The sequence below is a fragment of the Chaetura pelagica genome, unplaced genomic scaffold, assembly GCF_000747805.2.
Source record: "Chaetura pelagica isolate M959 unplaced genomic scaffold, ChaPel_1.0 scaffold181, whole genome shotgun sequence".
NCBI lineage: Eukaryota > Metazoa > Chordata > Aves > Apodiformes > Apodidae > Chaetura > Chaetura pelagica.
The window spans coordinates 1,622,150-1,638,878 of record NW_009951992.1 but is presented as its reverse complement, the minus strand read 5'-3'; the positions used below and the strand labels follow the sequence as shown (position 1 = coordinate 1,638,878).

At 46.6% G+C, this 16,729-nt stretch overlaps 1 protein-coding gene across 1 annotated transcript; it reads left to right on the top strand.

The window, feature by feature from the left end:
- The first annotated feature begins 2,948 nt into the window (after positions 1-2,948).
- On the top strand, positions 2,949-16,640 carry DENND2C (DENN/MADD domain containing 2C). The gene is made up of 18 exons (XM_010001962.1): positions 2,949-3,757; positions 5,425-5,573; positions 6,127-6,239; positions 6,610-6,777; positions 7,839-7,935; positions 8,672-8,716; positions 10,012-10,199; positions 11,303-11,412; positions 11,922-11,991; positions 12,346-12,423; positions 12,837-12,977; positions 13,095-13,243; positions 13,693-13,870; positions 14,203-14,244; positions 15,306-15,411; positions 15,732-15,971; positions 16,307-16,393; positions 16,609-16,640. Exons 1-18 carry the CDS (start codon positions 2,949-2,951, stop codon positions 16,638-16,640), a joined length of 2,802 nt encoding a protein of 933 aa, XP_010000264.1.
- The last annotated feature ends 89 nt before the right edge of the window (positions 16,641-16,729 follow it).

The window sequence follows — 16,729 nt, the reverse complement described above, 5'->3', positions numbered from 1 at the left end:
GCCTGTGCTCTACATAGCCAGGTATCTGATGAGGTGGAACTCCGTTCCTCAGCATTATGTGCAGAAGCCTTGAATGAGTTAGTAACTGGAGGTGCTTTGCATTGAGATGGAAATGACTAAGCATACTGCATTCCTGAAGAATGACTTGTTTTGTTATAAAAAATGGTTTTTGGTACTGTCTCTTTCTCTGGGCATCAGCATGGCAGAGTTTTGTTCAAAAAAGGTTCAGGTGTGTTCTGGAGCAGAACAGAATGGGAGCAGTTGGGAAGTCTGGAAGGGGTCCTTGCTGCTGTGCTGGCTCTTCCCATATATCTCTTCAGGGCTGAGCTGGCAGCTTCCCTAGACTTCAGATAACCAGAAACTGGCTTTTGTTTGGCTACCAACACAGGAAGCTTGGTGGCAAGGAAGTCTCTTGAGTGGTTTAGAACTGCACAGCTCTTGTAAAAGGAGTGAAAGATTGCTTCAGAACTGCAGGGATTGCCAAGTCAGTGATTTGTGTGTTCTCATGCCTGTTGTGCAGCAGGACAAGGTAAGGTGGTGTCTTATTTAGCTCATCAGCTGCTAGTGTGAGTGTGGTAATGGGAGTTGTGGGGTATCAGCAGCACCTGCAGTGCTTGACCTCAGTATCAAAGAATATTTTATTCTTGAGCAGCACTGCAGCATTCTCTTCTTGAGCATGTGGTTTCAGGAAACAGAATTGTCTTGAGATTTTGCATGGAAAATACTTAGTGTGCTCTCTGGCTTTCAGAACTGGAAAAAGAGTCAGGGCTACCTATCACTTGGTATGAAAGTGCCTCATCCTGCTTTGGATAAAGATACAAAAGCTGTCTTCAAACAGCATGGATCAGAGGGGCAGTCTTTTGGGAGAAAGTGTGATACTTTGCCTAGGAATTACTTAATTTCTCTTTGCTTTCAATAAAATTATTTCATACCTTTGACTATGCTGAACTGCTTTAAGTAGTAATGCAGTAGGGATGATAAATTTGGCATCTGTGGCAATACTGGAGCCACAGAAGGAAAGCAGTCATGTTAACTCTAGTTAGTTTGTGAAAGGGGTGGTTCTGTGGTCCCTGAGATTCAAGTACAGGCTGCCTGACTCTCGTGGTCTCTACCAGTTCTATGACCCTAAGCTGTGTTTTGGCCTATCACAGTCTGCATCTGAAGGTTACTTAGCTCAGATCAGACCACCCTAGCCTGCTCTTTCATCAGCAAAAATCAGCCTTTACCCTTTAGCTGCCTCATGTGATGAACTTAGATTAAATACTTAGTTCTCAATAGCAGCCACCTGCCTTGCAAGCCTGAAGAAAAGAGCTGCATTTTTCTCCTTCAGTGGTCATTTTGGAAGACGTTGTGGCTAGTAAAGCAGCACTGAGCAGGAGAGAACATTGGATGCTTCTCGTGCTCTCCTGTCTGTTGGAGATGAGCCAGAAGCCATGTGTTTCTATTTGTATCTGGCAGTTCAAACATCAATGTCATGCCTGGGAAAGACCTTTGCTGTTGCACTCAAGACAACACAGCTCCTTAAGTGAGTGGAGCTTATTGCTTCCCCTAACACTGCTTCTCTGCTCAGATTTCTAGTTGAGTCCATCCTCAGAGTGTGTAGGCTGACTGCGCTCAGGCAGGTCAGGTCTGCTGGCCACCATAGCCCCACATCTTACAACTCACATTGATAAGGGTGCAACAAAAAGTGCGTTGGCTGCAGCTTCCTCAGCCAGCCAGCCTCTGCTTCCTGATACAGAGCTGTGGCCAAAGTCACAACTGCAGTGGTTTGTTCCACGAATACACAAGCTGGCCTTGAAGTGCTTAGTCCCGTGAGTAAGCCCTTTGCTCCACACTGCAAGGTCCTTTGGGGGCCTGTCCACGTGCAAGTTCTGCATCCATTGATCCCAAGTTTGAAGACCTGGCAGGGAATAAAGGTGCCTGGCCTGAAGCTGTAGTGTCTGATGGGAGGCTGTTTCTCCCCTTTCCTGGCCTGGCTTCCCCATCAGAGCCTTTGCTGCTTTGCTAACTTGTGCATCAGGAGTGGCCCGGAGCATGGCTGCTGCGGAGTCGTTGCAATGGCACGAGAAAGGGGAAAGTTGCTTTCCTGTCTGCTAATCAGGGCTGTGCAGACAGGAGTTGAGGAAGGATGGCTTTGCTCTGGCTCAGGATGTTTTGGAAACAATGCCTATTAATAGGAGCAGGCAGAGGCCCTCGCTGCCCAGAGCACTCTTGAGTGTGCAGAGGCTTGGCCCAGGGAGCTGTGGGTTGCTGCTTTGTCTGTTTTGCATCATCCTCGGCCTCGTCCTGCTCCCTCTCTGCCCCTCTGCGCGGGGCTCAGCTGCCCTCTTCTGCGTGCTCTGCCCTGCCTGCCCTTTGCTCTGGCCTGAGGGGGGCTGCTGTGCCCCCTGCAGCTGCACCTGCACTCTGGCAGCTTCCCCTGCTGCCCTGCCTGGGCACAAGCAGCAGAGGGGCTGGCTGAGAGCTCTGCTGCAGACAGGCTGGGATGCTGTGTTCCTGTGTCATTAGATAATTTCCTTGAGTTTGGACCCTTGGGATCCCTGGCTTTGTTTTGTTCCTGTTGTGCTGTTTTGTTTGTTCTTTAAGCCAGTGAGACCTCTGCTTCCTTTGTTAGCCTGCTCAGATGTGTGCTACAGAAATGGGCTTTGTGGGGAGCATGTCCTGGACACCAGTCTTGAACAGGTCATGTGGGGAGGAATGTTCTCCTGCAATCGCCAGAGAGTAGCTGGGAGTTCCTAAGGTGTGTGTGGCTGGAGTGCAGCTGATGGGTCTTGTCTTCTTTTTATCTGCAGGTCGTGCTGGCAGGCAGTCCTTGCAGAGCTGACACCTGAGGGCTTTTGGACACCACTGGGTGTTGTGGAATCTCATGCCAGCTTGCTGTGTGCGGGACACGGGTGGACCTGGACACAGCTGGAGATGGGTTGTTTGTAAGCACGTTGGCACTTGCCATGCACCCAGCAGGGTCCGCAGACAGCAGCTTCTCCCGCTCTGCTGTGCAGACCCTCTCCCGGAGCCACTGCCGCAACATCAAACAGAAGATCTCTCAGTGGGAAGGGAGGACACAAGGGTGCTCCAGCAAAGAGAAACAGCAGCTGAAGGACTTTGGAGTAAACTATGATCCCAGCTGTGATGCTCTACCCAAAGTGAAGCCAGAGCATACAGAGAAGGGCAGAAAGACTGGGTCCAAAGATCCAAAGAGTTTGGGTTTGGACTTCAGGGAAGATTCACAGAGCTGCTTGCGCACTGGTGGCCGTGGTGACCCCAAGCTCTGTGCATGCAGCCCAGCCTCCCAAGCCAAGGAGAAAGTAGAGTGGCAGGCAGGCTTCCAGGACCCAGGGACAGCACTGCCCCCGGGGAACTTCTATACCTCACAAGCTCCACGGAGAAGAGTAGATCCCCTTCTGCCTGGCAAAGCCCCATCAATTCCCTTGAACCTTCAGAGGAAGCGAGGGAACTGCAGTTCCACAGAAAGAGAACTTAAAATCAAAGGAGTGGACTCTCTCTGCAGGACAGAGAGGAACTTGAAAAACATTTACTCTGAGGCTGAGGGGCAAGAGGAAGAGCCAGCTGCTGTCCCACCACCCAAGCCCCGTAGGACCTTCCGCTATCTTGCAGAAAAGGGTGCTAGTAGCTGTAGTGATGCCAATGCTACCAGGGAAGCTCCCCTGCAAAAACAGCATGGAGGAGACATGGTGTCATCCTACAACAATCCTGAGAAGAGAATGGCCAGCAGGAGGATCCGAGGGAGAACTCAGAGGTACATCGATTCATCTCTCATGTCTGAAGCCTGTTTCCTTGAATCAGTTTCTAGATGGGTTTAAACAGCCTGCTTGCCATGACATCCTTGTGGAGCTGCTAGTACTGGTGTTGCCTCTGTTGATGGGAAGAGGATATTTCTGGATGAAAGTATCCCCTTTCTGGCATTGCATATGTGCTGCTTTTGCTGCTGATAATCTTGCACAGAAGGCTAAATGCTGCAAAAAATGTCAGTCCCGCACGTTAAAACAGAGTTGAGTGACAATAAGCTGGCCCCAGGTAGAGTGCTGCCTGCATCTTGCTCTGAGCTTGTCCTCAGCTCCAATTTGTGTATGACAGAATAGCTTCCTGTTGGAGCTGATTGGCTGCTAAGTGTTTCAGCTTTCCTATGACTGGAAGATTGTCTTGTAGTTGGCAGCTGTCAGCTAGGGATGCCCCTGTTGCAGTAGTTTTGGTTGTTCTTCCCCTCTTTCCTGTACATAGGTCCCTGCAAGAAACCTCTGAGTAAGCTTACTGCTAGTTCTTACAGCTGAGTAGCTTTGGGCAGCTGTGCTAGAGGATGGTGTAAACTTTATAGGTGGAGATGTGGCTAGGACTCCTGAAACCTCCTTTCACTGTGGCAAAGTGTGCAGCAACAAATATTATGATGATGGACAAAATCACTGCCAGCTCCTTTATGACCTCTGTGCTGTAATTTTAAGATGGAGGCCAACTGCATGAAAAATGCAAACTCACAAATATGGTAACACCCTTAGCATGGGTGGTAGGAGAGGTCCAGTAGAAATGAGTGCCCTAGTTCTGAGCACTGCTGCAAGAGCTTAGTCTGTAAAATGTGGTTTGGGTTCTTGCCTCTGTGACAGGATGGGACTCACCATACCTGCTTGGAGTGTGCTTGGCCACAGAGCCTTCAACTTAATTTTTAATTAAAAAATCTCCCAGAGTGAGTAGGACTTGCTTGGTGTGCTGGTTTTAGCTAGGACAGAGTTAATTTTCTTCACACTGGCTTGTATGGTGCTGTTTTGTGTTTGTGATGAAAATGGTGTTGATAACACAGTGATGTTTTTGTTGCTGCTGAGCAGCCTTGACACAGTGTCAAGGCCTTTTCTGCTTCTCACACTACCCACCAGCAAGCAGGCTGAGCAGCAGAAGGAGCCAAGAGGGGACACAGCTGAACCCATCTGACCAAAGGAATATCCCAGGCTATATGATGTTGTGTTTGGCAATAACAATTGGGGAAAGAAGGAGGAAGGGGGGACATTTGGAGCATTTGTCTTCCCAAGTCACTGTTAGCCATGACAGAGCCCAGCTCTCCTGGAGATGGCTGAGCACCTGCCTGCTGATGGGCAGTAGTGAAGAAATCCCTGGTTTGGTTTTGCTTGTATGTGCAGCTTTTGCTTTGCCTGTTTAACTGTCTTTACCTCGACCCCTGCATTTTCTCACTTTTACCCTGCTGATTCTCTTCCCCATCCCACTGGGGGGCTGAGCAGCTGTGTGGGGCTGAGCTGCTGGCTGGGATTCAACCTCAAGACTTAGAAATCAGGGAGTACAGAGTGGAGCATCCATGCACTTGATGGACCCAGGGAAGACCATGCTCTGTGTGGACTGGAGACAGCAATTCACTGGTACATACAGCTGCCTTTAGAAGAAGTTACACTGGTTTTCCTCTAGGAAATCTTTTGAGTTTGAGGACATCCAGGGCTTCCGCAACCGGATGGCAACCAGCAACTCCCACAGGCTGCGAGAAGAGACAAATGGCACTACAGGATCCAGACTCGTCTACACACAGTCAGAAGACAACATCTACGAGGACATTATCTGTATGTGCCTGTGTTTCTAGGGGGTGCACTCAGTTTATATTAGGGTAGTAAATGTGCTGGGGAGGGAGGAATGAAAATGAGAATGCTTTGAGGCCCTTTCCAGCTCTCAGACTTTTAAGATCTCTGCCATCTGAGGTTTTCTGTTGATGTTAGTGACTGTCTGCATGTGAACAGCCTGGTTTCAGATGTCATGGAAGGTCCCTAGAGTTGGCCTGTGCTAAACTGATTTCTTTGTTAGCTCTTCAGATGCTTTACTCAAGTGCTGCACAGAGATCAGTGTGAACACTGACAAAATTACCTGGTTTGCAATAGAGCTCCTTTCTCTGTAGTGGTAGAAGTGTTTTGTTTTGCTGAGTCTGTGTACAGTTTGCCAAGTTGACAATACTGGGTTAGAAGGATATTTGAGTGGTGGGAACCTAATCCATCTTAAAACAGGTCTCTCTCAGACCCTGTTAAAGCTTGGCAGACAATCGCACACACTCCCTGCTTACATCCATTGCAAGATTGCAGGACTTTGTCCTTTCATAAATCCCCCATCCAATGCTTTTTCTAGGTCCTGGAAAAGAGAACCCCTATGAAGATATTAGAGCACTGCCCTTGCCCCTGTGGAAGGTCCCATCTGTCTGGAAGCTACCACCCTCCCGGAACACCAGTAGGGCTCCCAAGGTAAGGTGAAGGGATTGAAATGTCACAGGTTTACAGAGAGTCACAAGGGCCCTGTCTTGTGCTCCACCCTGACCCCACATTCCCCACTATCACATCATTGGTCTTCCTTATTTTTTATTGATTGTTATTAATGTAAATGATAATGAACAGCAATGGCAGTGGCACTTGATTAGTCTGCTAATGAGCAGAAGAGTAGGAACAAGGGAGTGTTGATGAGATACTTCAGTATGTGGGGTTGGGGTGGGATGGAGAGCTTGGTAGAACAGGAGGCTGCAGGAATTTTGTTATTTGTAATGCAACTCCTTTGACTCTGAGCTTGGACCAAAGCTTAATCCCATGCTTAACCATTTCTTCTGGTTCTGTTTTCTAGCCTCCCCCGAAACCTCCCTTCCTTAGTCGCAAGACTCTTGAGCTAAAGCCCTCCCAGACAAGTTTCCAAGGGAAAGTGGTGAAGGACACTACCCTGCCTGTCACAGTGACAGAGTGGAAGCTGTTCCGAGCAGTAGAGGCTGCTAGCAGGAGAAAGAACTTGCCCTGGGTGAGGTTTAAGCATTAAACATTACTTCTTGCATGGCATTTCAAATGCTTGCTGCTCTGTTTAGCACCTTCTAAGTGCTTTGTAAGCAGTCAAGGAGTGCTGTGTCTAGCAGGTGAATGCTGGTGTAGACAAGTGACCTTTTTAAACAAACTGTAGACCTGGAAAATTGGGAAGGAGATGGGAAGATTATAAAAATGCTGTGATGGAGAGTGCCTTTTATTTGGAGAGGAAAAAACAAAACATTCTCCAAAAGCAAAAGTATTCAAAAAATCTGGTAACAATTTACATGCAGGAAGCAGACTTTACTCTTTTTGCTCACAATGATTTGAGCCAAGAGTGCCGGAGAGATTGAGAAAAGAATTGGAATCTAAAATGAAAAAACTTATTATTGCTTAAGAATCACATAGCTGTCTTAAACACACCCAATATCTTTCACTGATGACTCAACTGCACAAAAATCAGGTCAGAATGGAAGTCCTCAAGGTAGGGCTGGATGGTAGAGGGGAAAGAGGACAGATTTTGCAGAAGCAGCACTGTTTTCTGCTGCAGGCTCTTTTCTCCCTTGCAGCCTCATCTTCCTTGGAGCACTGGCTAACCCAGAAAATGGGGAGAAATAGACCTGAGAAGGAAAAGAGCCTAAGCCTACTTTGCTGAGCTGGGGATAAAGGCTTGAGCAGAAAAACAGGTTCTCTTGCTCAATGTCTTCCTTTTTATGCAGTATTTGTGGTGACAAAGGGCTGGGCCCTGCCCTCCTACATTCAGTGGGAGCATTTAATGAATTCTTAACTGGAGACAAGAATGAACTTGACCTGCTTACTGCATTGAGCATAAATCCCTCTTCAGGATGAAGTGATAACTGTCTTTGACATATGGAATCAAGGGGCCACCTGCAGAATTGTACCTGGCAGCTGGGAGTGGGCGAGAGGCATAACAGACAGCATTAGGACTTGAGTTTTGAGCCCTTTCCTAAGTGTTGATGCTGGATGAGGCTGCAGCCCTGCTGGCACCTGGACCCTTTTCTGGACCCCCACACTAACACCTGCTTCTGCTTTGGATTCCAGCTGGTATTAAAAATACAGGAGATCTTTGATTCTAAGCGTGGAAAAAAGAGGGTGAAGTTGCTCAGCCCTGCTGTGAGAGAAGCATCTCCATGGAAAGGTATGGAGGTCTCCAGCACCCTTCTTGCTGCACACCTGAGTGGCACAGCCCTGTGCATCCTGGGGCACTGGGAGCAGGATAGGTCCCTCCACCTCCTGCAACTCCTTCTGGGCTGACACGACAGTGCTCAAGCCCCTGTCAGGGGGTTGGAACTGTTGAGCTTTCACTACTCCTAGCACTGGGAACTTACCTAACTCAAGTTTAGCACTGTCAAAAATGGGAAATTCTGCCGTCATCTGACCATGAAGAGCTGCGCTACTGGTTAAAGGTGCTTTTTCAAAAATCAGAACAAACCCCGACATTCTGCACTGAACTGCTTGGCATAACTACCTCTGACTACTCCTCTCATGACTTTTGTGCCCCTGAAGTTATTGCTTATAATATCTTGTGATATTCTGATTTTATAGCCATGGTATTTATAGTACTTTCTGTTCAGCAACTCAGTTAACTTTTGTTGCAGCATCAAATAACTGCCAGATCTCTGTTCTTTGTCTGTGTTCAGCTGACCTACAGGTGGTTTATTAGAAACAGGGACTTGATATCAACTCCACTTTTTGAAATGTACTCTTGTAGCTTGTTTGCTGGTGCTGGCTGTTCTTTGCTGATGCTTTGAGCAGGATGACTGGGCAGCCCTGACTGCTGATGGTCTGATGAGTCTAAAGTTTTCTCTCTTTCCCAACTTTGGGTGTTGTCCATCTTCTGCATGGCTAATAAATGAACACTATGTGTGTTTCAGGTGAAACCAGTGGGAATGAAAGTGATACGGAAAATAAGCCAAAAAGTGAGTGAATCACAGGACTGGTCCCGTCCCTGCCGCACTGCGCTTGGCCGAGGCTCTGATGGGATGAGCACACTGACTAGTTGTGGCTTCTGCGAGGCAGAGAAAGGGACATCTTAGAGGCACCATGACCAAGGCTGGGAGCTCTTGCTGTGACAAATCCACTTCTATTTCTGCCACTTCTGAGCCCTTCAGGTCTAATGCCATGAGTCTGCCAGTTGCTAGAAGTAGATTCATTTTTATGTTGGTAGTCACACTTAACCAAAATATGTCTTGCAGGAAATCGTCCCTGGATCATCTTTGCTGCTAACACTTGGGGTTATTTTCCCCCTACTTCCTTCCCTTAGTTCTGTTTTACATGAATAATGTTGTGAAACACCCTTTCCTCTGGGGAGAAATCACTTGGTTTCTTTTCTGGTTTCACAGTCCTGAGTCTGATCTTAGGTCCAAACTACAAACTTGAAATCCCAACTTGGTTTTATCTGGTGTGGGAAGGACCAAAAGGGGTCTTGGTTTCCATGCTGGTATGGTTTGAATGTGAAATCCTAATAGTTGGCCAGTGGCCCTGGTCAGTGACTCTGTCCTGTCTCAAATCAAACATCTAGCAAAAAGGACCAACAGAATTTTTTTTGATGTTTCAGTTATTTGGAGGGAAACACTCAGAAGGCCTTAACTTGGAAAAAATAGTTCCACTTCTCTGTATTAAGGAGTGTAATGGAGAGTGAAAAGTCTCTGCAGAGATAGAGTGATTGAGTCACTGCCTGATTGAAGAGCTGTTTCCAAAGTGTTCAGAGTGTGTCACAGTTCCTGGCCCACAGGAATTTCTTATATCAGAGTGCTGTGCCTGTGCTTGTGAGTCTGTACTGACTGCCAGGACAGCCCAGCCTAGAGGCTTCTTGGCCAGGAAACTGGCTCTTCCTCTGCCAAACACCCAAGCTGCTTTACAGAGCAGCTGCCTAAGCCCTGGCAGCTTCTGAACTGTTGGAGGTGGGCTTCCCTCTTCTGTGCCACAGCGTGTCGCTCCCAGATGTGTGAAAGAAATCTCTGGACAGCAGGAGATTCTAGGATTTGAGGGATCTGTGGAACTGCAGCAAGGCTAATGCTCCCCTGCCTGGAGCAGCTCTGTGCTTGAGGGGCTGACCCAGGGGTCCAGGCCCTGCTGGGTGCAGCAGTGTTGATAGACAAAGGCACCCATCACTTTTCCCCCTTCTTAAGGTGGTGATGAGTCCTCTTCTGTGACCTTTAGGTGTGTGGCAGCAACAGCCACAGGCTGGGTTTTGGTTTGTTCCTTTCTTCAGGTCGACATAGATGCCTGCTGCAGGTGCAGTCAGCCTCCAAGAGGAACCCTCACTACCAGACTTTGGAGAGGGATTTGATTGAGCTCGAGGAGCAGCGGCTGTTCGAGCTGTTTGTGGTGGTGTCGCTGCACAGGAACGTGCCGGAGGTGACGTTCACACCACGGATCATACAGCAGTTCCCCAGCAAGGTAGGAGCTGCATGGAAACCTGCCCTCAAAACCCGCTCAGCAGCTGTTTGTTTCCTCTTGCAGTGTGTATCCCTTCCTAAACTCTGTCTTAGTGCAGCTGGCTAGGATAGCTAGTGGTTAAGAGACAGGCTTGGAATATGAAGCATCTTGCTCTGTTACAGCCCTAATGTAGAGCATTGGGCAGTTATTGAATATCTTTCTTCATAATGATAGATTTCCTGTCTTTTTTTGGAACTAGTTAGGCTTCTGCTCTAATTCTGATTGCCTCAAAATGTCATCCAGCCATATTGCATTGTGATATACTGCTTAGGCAGCCTGCAGGAGAGGAGAGGGAGTGCAGTGTTCTGTGCCCAACGTCATCCTGCAGCCTGTGATTTAGAAACGAGTGAAGCAATTTTACTGGTGGTGCACAGGAACTAGAACCCCAGAGCTTTTACACTTATTTATGCTGTTCTGGGGGGGAAAAAAAAAAAAAAGAAAAGGCAAAGCCACGTGTACTAACACCCAAAAAGCAGAGAAAACTGTGGAAGTGAAAGTATTTTAAAGTACTTTATATGGGACAATATGTCATGGTGGGATTTTACAGCAAATGATTTAGAAACGAGTGAAGCAATTTTACTGGTGGTGCACAGGAACTAGAACCCCAGAGCTTTTACACTTATTTATGCTGTTCTGGGGGGGAAAAAAAAAAAAAAAAGAAAAGGCAAAGCCACGTGTACTAACACCCAAAAAGCAGAGAAAACTGTGGAAGTGAAAGTATTTTAAAGTACTTTATATGGGACAATATGTCATGGTGGGATTTTACAGCAAACATTGTCCAGTAGTCATGGAGGTGTTCCGATTACAGATTTGTCTCCCTTCTAAAAATACCCTTGCTTCCAAGTACTCCGCTCGTCACCCTCTTTTGGTTGCATGCTGAAGAACATCAAGGCAAGAGGGAACTGGGAATCTGTTAGTCAGAATATGTTCTCTTGTACATAGGCATTAGCTATCTGATGGTTCAGCATTTGGAAGTGTCAGGAAGATGCTGTCTCCCTTTGTTCTAAATGCTGCAGCTGCGCATACACTTCTAGTGATTTTGAATGCATGTGTTACCCCTCCAGCCTGAACATCCCTTCAGACAGTCAAAGGATACTGAGGAGAGGCTAAAGGTCATTCCTAAATTCTGCTTTCCAGATCCCAAAGACTGGTTTCCCACATCAGACCTTAAAAGGTAAAACTTGTATTTAATACTCATGCCTGAAACAAGCAAACCTTAGATATGTGCCTGTTTCCTGGACCAGAGAAACTACAGCCTGGGCAAGGAAAAATTGGAAAGGCTCAATTCCTTAGCTCTTGTGATATGGGAATGTGGGAAACAGTTGTCCTTCCCCACGTAAGTCTAAACTTGGAGGTGGACTCAGAAGTGCTGCTTGTGCTTGAGTACAGTCTTTTCTATTAAGAAGGAAGTTTGTAACGTTTGTTCAAGGCCAGCTTTTGGGGCTGGCAAGTGCTTCTGTTGCTCCTTGGCAGAAGGGAGAAGCAGCTGAGAAGGGAGGGAGCTGTAGTAGGTCAGTGAGCGTCCATGGGATGCAGGTTTTATAGCTGAATAAAGCCCGAAGTAGCTTGCTAACCACAGCAGGGGGTCTTCAGCGTGACTAGAAAGAGAATAGCTTGTAGTTTGTCGGTCTCTTCTCTGAACTGCATGGTGAATTTAACCCTGACTGTTCTTTGGTTTCCTAGTGAAACATTTTCTTTTGTGTTGACTGGTGAGGATGGCAGCCGCTGGTTTGGGTACTGCAGGAAGCTCCTGGTAAGCATCTGTGTACTGGGGGGGTGTGTACAGAATGTATAGAAAATTGCTCAGTTGAGTCAGGAGGTGCATCAGCAGTCATGTTCCATGTGGGTTATTGCCTGTGCTGCTGCTGAGGTTATCCCCTCTGAATGCAAGAGGGAAGGAGGAGCATGATGATGACAGCAATACAGTGAAGTGGGTTGTGGGCATGGAGGACAGCTCCTGGAACTGGTCATTCCCAGGAGTCTGTGAAGTTGGAAGTGTGTAGGGAGCTACAGCAGAAGTAATTCTGTGAATCAGCCACAGTGCAGGTGCTAGGTTCTTCATGGGATCCCTGTTCCCAGTGTAACCCTGTTCCCTGTTGCCTTTCAGCCAGAAGGGAAAGGGAAGCGTCTTCCTGAGGTATATTGCATCGTCAGCCGCCTGGGCTGCTTCAACCTCTTCTCCAAGGTGAAGTGGGGAGAGCCTGCTCCTTGCTGTTGGCCTTGGGTCTCTGACAGCCTGCAAGCTCCAGAAAGTAACTGGATGCTTCTGTCCAGGTTTCTGGGGGAGGAGGATGGGGTCTTGCTGCTCTTACTCCTTGTAACTGGTTGAGAGAATTTCTTTACCACATACAAAACATTTCCTGCAGTAGCAGGAGACTGGATTGGAGAATGGGGAGTTATCCTCAAAGGTATCTATTCCCATGTGACTGTCCAGACAGTTAAGAGGAGCTTTTGCAGGGATTGCAAGTAAGGAGGGAGAGGGACATTTCCTTGGAGCCTTCCCGTGTAGCTGTGGCATGAGATGCTCTTAACAGAGGCTCGTATCTCCTCTGGCTCACCAGCAGGCATTAAGACAATGTCTGATCCATTTTCTTGCAGATCTTAGATGAAGTGGAGAAGCGGCGAGAGATGTCCCCAGCCCTGGTGCACCCGTTCATGCGCAGTGTGATGGAGGCTCCTTTCCCTGCTCCTGGACGCACCATCACTGTCAGGAGCTTCCTGCCAGGCACAGGACATGAGGTAACAGACACCAGCACTGGCTTTTAGGGAAGGGCTGCGGGGCTCCAGGTGTGCCTGGCCAGGCTGCCCCAGCCCGGCTGCGCTGCAACTCCTCCAGCCTCTCCTCTTACCTCTCAGGTGATAGAGCTTCGCCGCCCCTTGGATTCTCGACTTGAACACGTTGACTTTGAATGCCTGTTTAAGTGTCTAAGTGTCTCTCACATGATTCGGGTCTTTGCTTCTCTCCTGCTGGAAAGGAGAGTGATCTTTGTTGCTGACAACTTAAGGTAAAAAATGATCTTTCTGATCTTTCAGGTCCCTTCCAACCCAAACCATTCTATGATTAATTCTCTGAATCTGAGTGACTAGTTCTTTAAGGAATACTATTTTTCCTTCTGAAATTGAACCTGTTTCATATGCAAGCTTGTCTAACCTCATATAAATAGTTACATTTAAAAGCTTTTTTTGCAGATTTTCCACAACATGTTCATGCTTAAATTTGTGCTACGCTTTTTACCCAAGAGGAGGTAGGGGAATGTTTCCTTTACCACTTCAGTCTGGGTTGATGCTACTCCTAGCTCCCTGTAACTGACTTCAGAAGTGGATGCATGTGGCTTCTGCTGATGCATAAACAATGCCTGTGAATTACACATTCCCTGAGCATCTCTAACTTGTGTCTGTAGCTGAGTACTGAATGAGACAGTGATGGTCCACTCTGCTTCTCTTACCTTTCTAGCACTTTGTCTAAATGTGGCCACGCTGCAGTTGCAACACTTTATCCCTTCACTTGGCAACACACCTACATACCAGTCCTGCCATCTTCTATGATCGATATTGTGTGCTCCCCAACCCCGTTCTTAATTGGCATTCTCTCCTGCTCGTTACCACAGCTCCAGGACCTGCCCATAGAAGAGGTGAGAATTGGGTGAAGCTCACTGGAGGGATGATGTCAGTGGTAGAAGGCTGTCCTCTCTGGAATAATCTCTGTGGATTCTGTCTTAATGTAAACTCTTGAACTTTTCTGAGACAGTTGGTGAACTTGCCAGATACATGTCAGGGTGTTCCATTGTTATCAAAGATAAATAATATTAATTGTTCTTGTAGACAGGCTGCAGTTAAGCAAAACTTAAGTTTTGTGTGTGACATCCCCTGATACTGGGAACATGTTTAAAAAAAAAAAATAATAGTTTTTTTCTGTACAGCAATGTCCCTGATTGTAAGTGTGTTTTGTACATCTTTTCTCCAGGTTCTGATTGTTGATCTTTGTGCTGACAAGTTCTTGCAAGAGGTGAGTGAAATAACGGTATCAGTTGCTCACGGCTTTGTGCCAGGAAAAAGCATTGATGAAAGCATGAAATCAGCAATAGCTAATTAATCATACGTAGACTCCAGTGACTGAAGAAGTATCTGCATTGGTATTTGATGAATAGAAAACAAGATCTTTGCTGCAAGATGGAGGTTGCTTGACAGCTCTGCAAAGCCAAAGGTGCTGTTTATCTGCACTGGATTCAAAACCAGATATTTAGTCAGTTAATTATGTGAAGCGAATCCCTGGGACTCTGCTGCTTTCTGGCTGTCTTTCTGTGTATATGTTCTCACAGGGCTTTCTTCTCTTTCATCTATCTGGAGTGTTTGTTGGTTTTGTTGGTTCTTTTTTTCCCAGGAGTGATAGTCTAGGAGACAAATTCTTACAGTTTACTTGTGGTTCTCTGCTGAACTTCACCTACTGTGCTTCTACATCACCAGACAAGTAGCTGTAAACATGCTGGAGTATTGCTAGTTCAGGTGGATATTTGCATCATCTTTTCCTTCCTTACTTTTTGTTCTATTTTGCATTGTAGCCTGCAACTGGAAAGAGGCAATAAAGGATCAGGTTTTTTTAATCATAATGTTGAGACTTGTCATATTTTCTCAGCAGACTTTTGTTGTTCTTGTGTTTTTTTCACTGATACAAAAAGCCTGAGTCTCTGTGGTGGGTATAGCACACACTGATCTGTGTTGGTCACTCCATGGTGTGACTATTGTCTGTAGGTGGAGGGTGCTGAGCAACCGTTTTTTATGTCAATGGCTACAAGACTGATTTGTCATCTCCACCAAGATATTCCACATCAGAGTAACTTCCCTCTAACTGTTTTAGGCATGTTTTAGGCATATTTCTCTTATATTCAACAATGAAAAGGTTGTATTGATGATAGATAGGTAGATAGATAGATAGATAGATAGATAGATAGATAGATAGATAGATAGATAGATAGAAAGAATACAAAAATGCTTTTGTGGTATTGATGATAGATAGGTAGATAGATAGATAGAATACAAAAATGCTTTTGTGGCCATTTCTCTCTTTAGGTATCAGATGAGGATGAGATCCTGCCTCATAAACTTCAGGCTGCGCTTGTACAAATATTGGAAGAACGAAGTGAAATCTTGTCACATGAGCAGAGTGGCACACAAGGTACTTCTATTGAACTGTTTTCACAATAGCAAATCTCTACAGCTTCCATGTAGTTGATGTAAAATTGAGTAAATGGAAATAGACATTAGAAAGTGACATGCTTTAACTACTGGAAAAGCTTTAGAATGGAACCTCTCTCAGCTGCTGCAGAAAGTTGAAACCCGAGAGAAATCTTAATATTTAAGCTGTGGCTTCTTTGATATCAAACATCTGAAATGTCATATTCCGAGACAGGCAGGCTAAAAAGTAATGGGTGCCCCCCTCTTAGGAGTGTCCAAAGTAGTGTATGTGGAGGGAAACGTCTCTGTTCTCCTTCACAGGTGACATGCCTCTGAACTCCCTGGTCTCTGAAGCTTTTGTGCAGTTCTTTGTGGAGATCATTGGACACTACTCCCTGCACATGAATGTCACAGAGAAAGGGGAGAGGGTGTTTCAGCGGGAGCTGTTCTGTAAATCCCACGTGTCACGCAGCGTGCGTCACTTCTTGCACTTCTTCATGGAAACACAGATGTTTGCAGGGTTCATTCAGGATCGGGAGCTAAGTAAGAATGTGGTCAAAGGTGAGGATGAATGCTACTTTCTTCTTTTACAAACTTACCTTCAAAGTATAATGTTATGTGATTTTCACTTGTAAGAAGCCTTTTGTCCTGGTGGTGTTTTGGCAGATGTCATAGCTCCACCCCCTTTTAAGTACTCAACAAAATTAATCTTATGAAGCAAAGAATTTTTGCAACTCTCTCCTTTCTGGGCTTGATCCTGCAGCTTACATTACTTGCATGATTTCGTTTTCATAACCTTGTTAATGATGCAAGACTCCACGTGTAAAAGGTGGAATAGCTCATCTAGCTGAGTGGGGTTTTTTGCTGTTGTTTTTGTTTTGTTTTTTGTTAATTAGGCCTTTTTGAGGTCCGTGCCTTGGAGTATTTGGAGAGTATTCCAGAGATAGAACCAACTGGAATGAACAAAATCCTTCGCAATCTTGGTAAAGGGATACCCTTTGTTTGTGTTGAGGTTTTTTAAAATAGATTTACCTACTGAACAAATAATTGCTTTTGTTTGCACTTGCTCCTTCAGGGGCCACCAAACACTTTGTAAGATTTGTTTCTCAGCTTTGGTCTCGGCTGCGCGTGGGGCTGGGGTGTGTCCGCCAGCGGCGGTCGGTGCCTGACAGGGTCTGTGCTTGTTTCTTCTCCCTAGGAAGCAAAATGAAGTTTCTTCAGAAGCGCTGAACGCCGCTGCGGGCCGGGGGCGCCGGACTGTTCCGGCTGCGGGGGGCCTGTGCGCGGCAGGCGCTCGAACACACCGCGCCCCCCCCTAA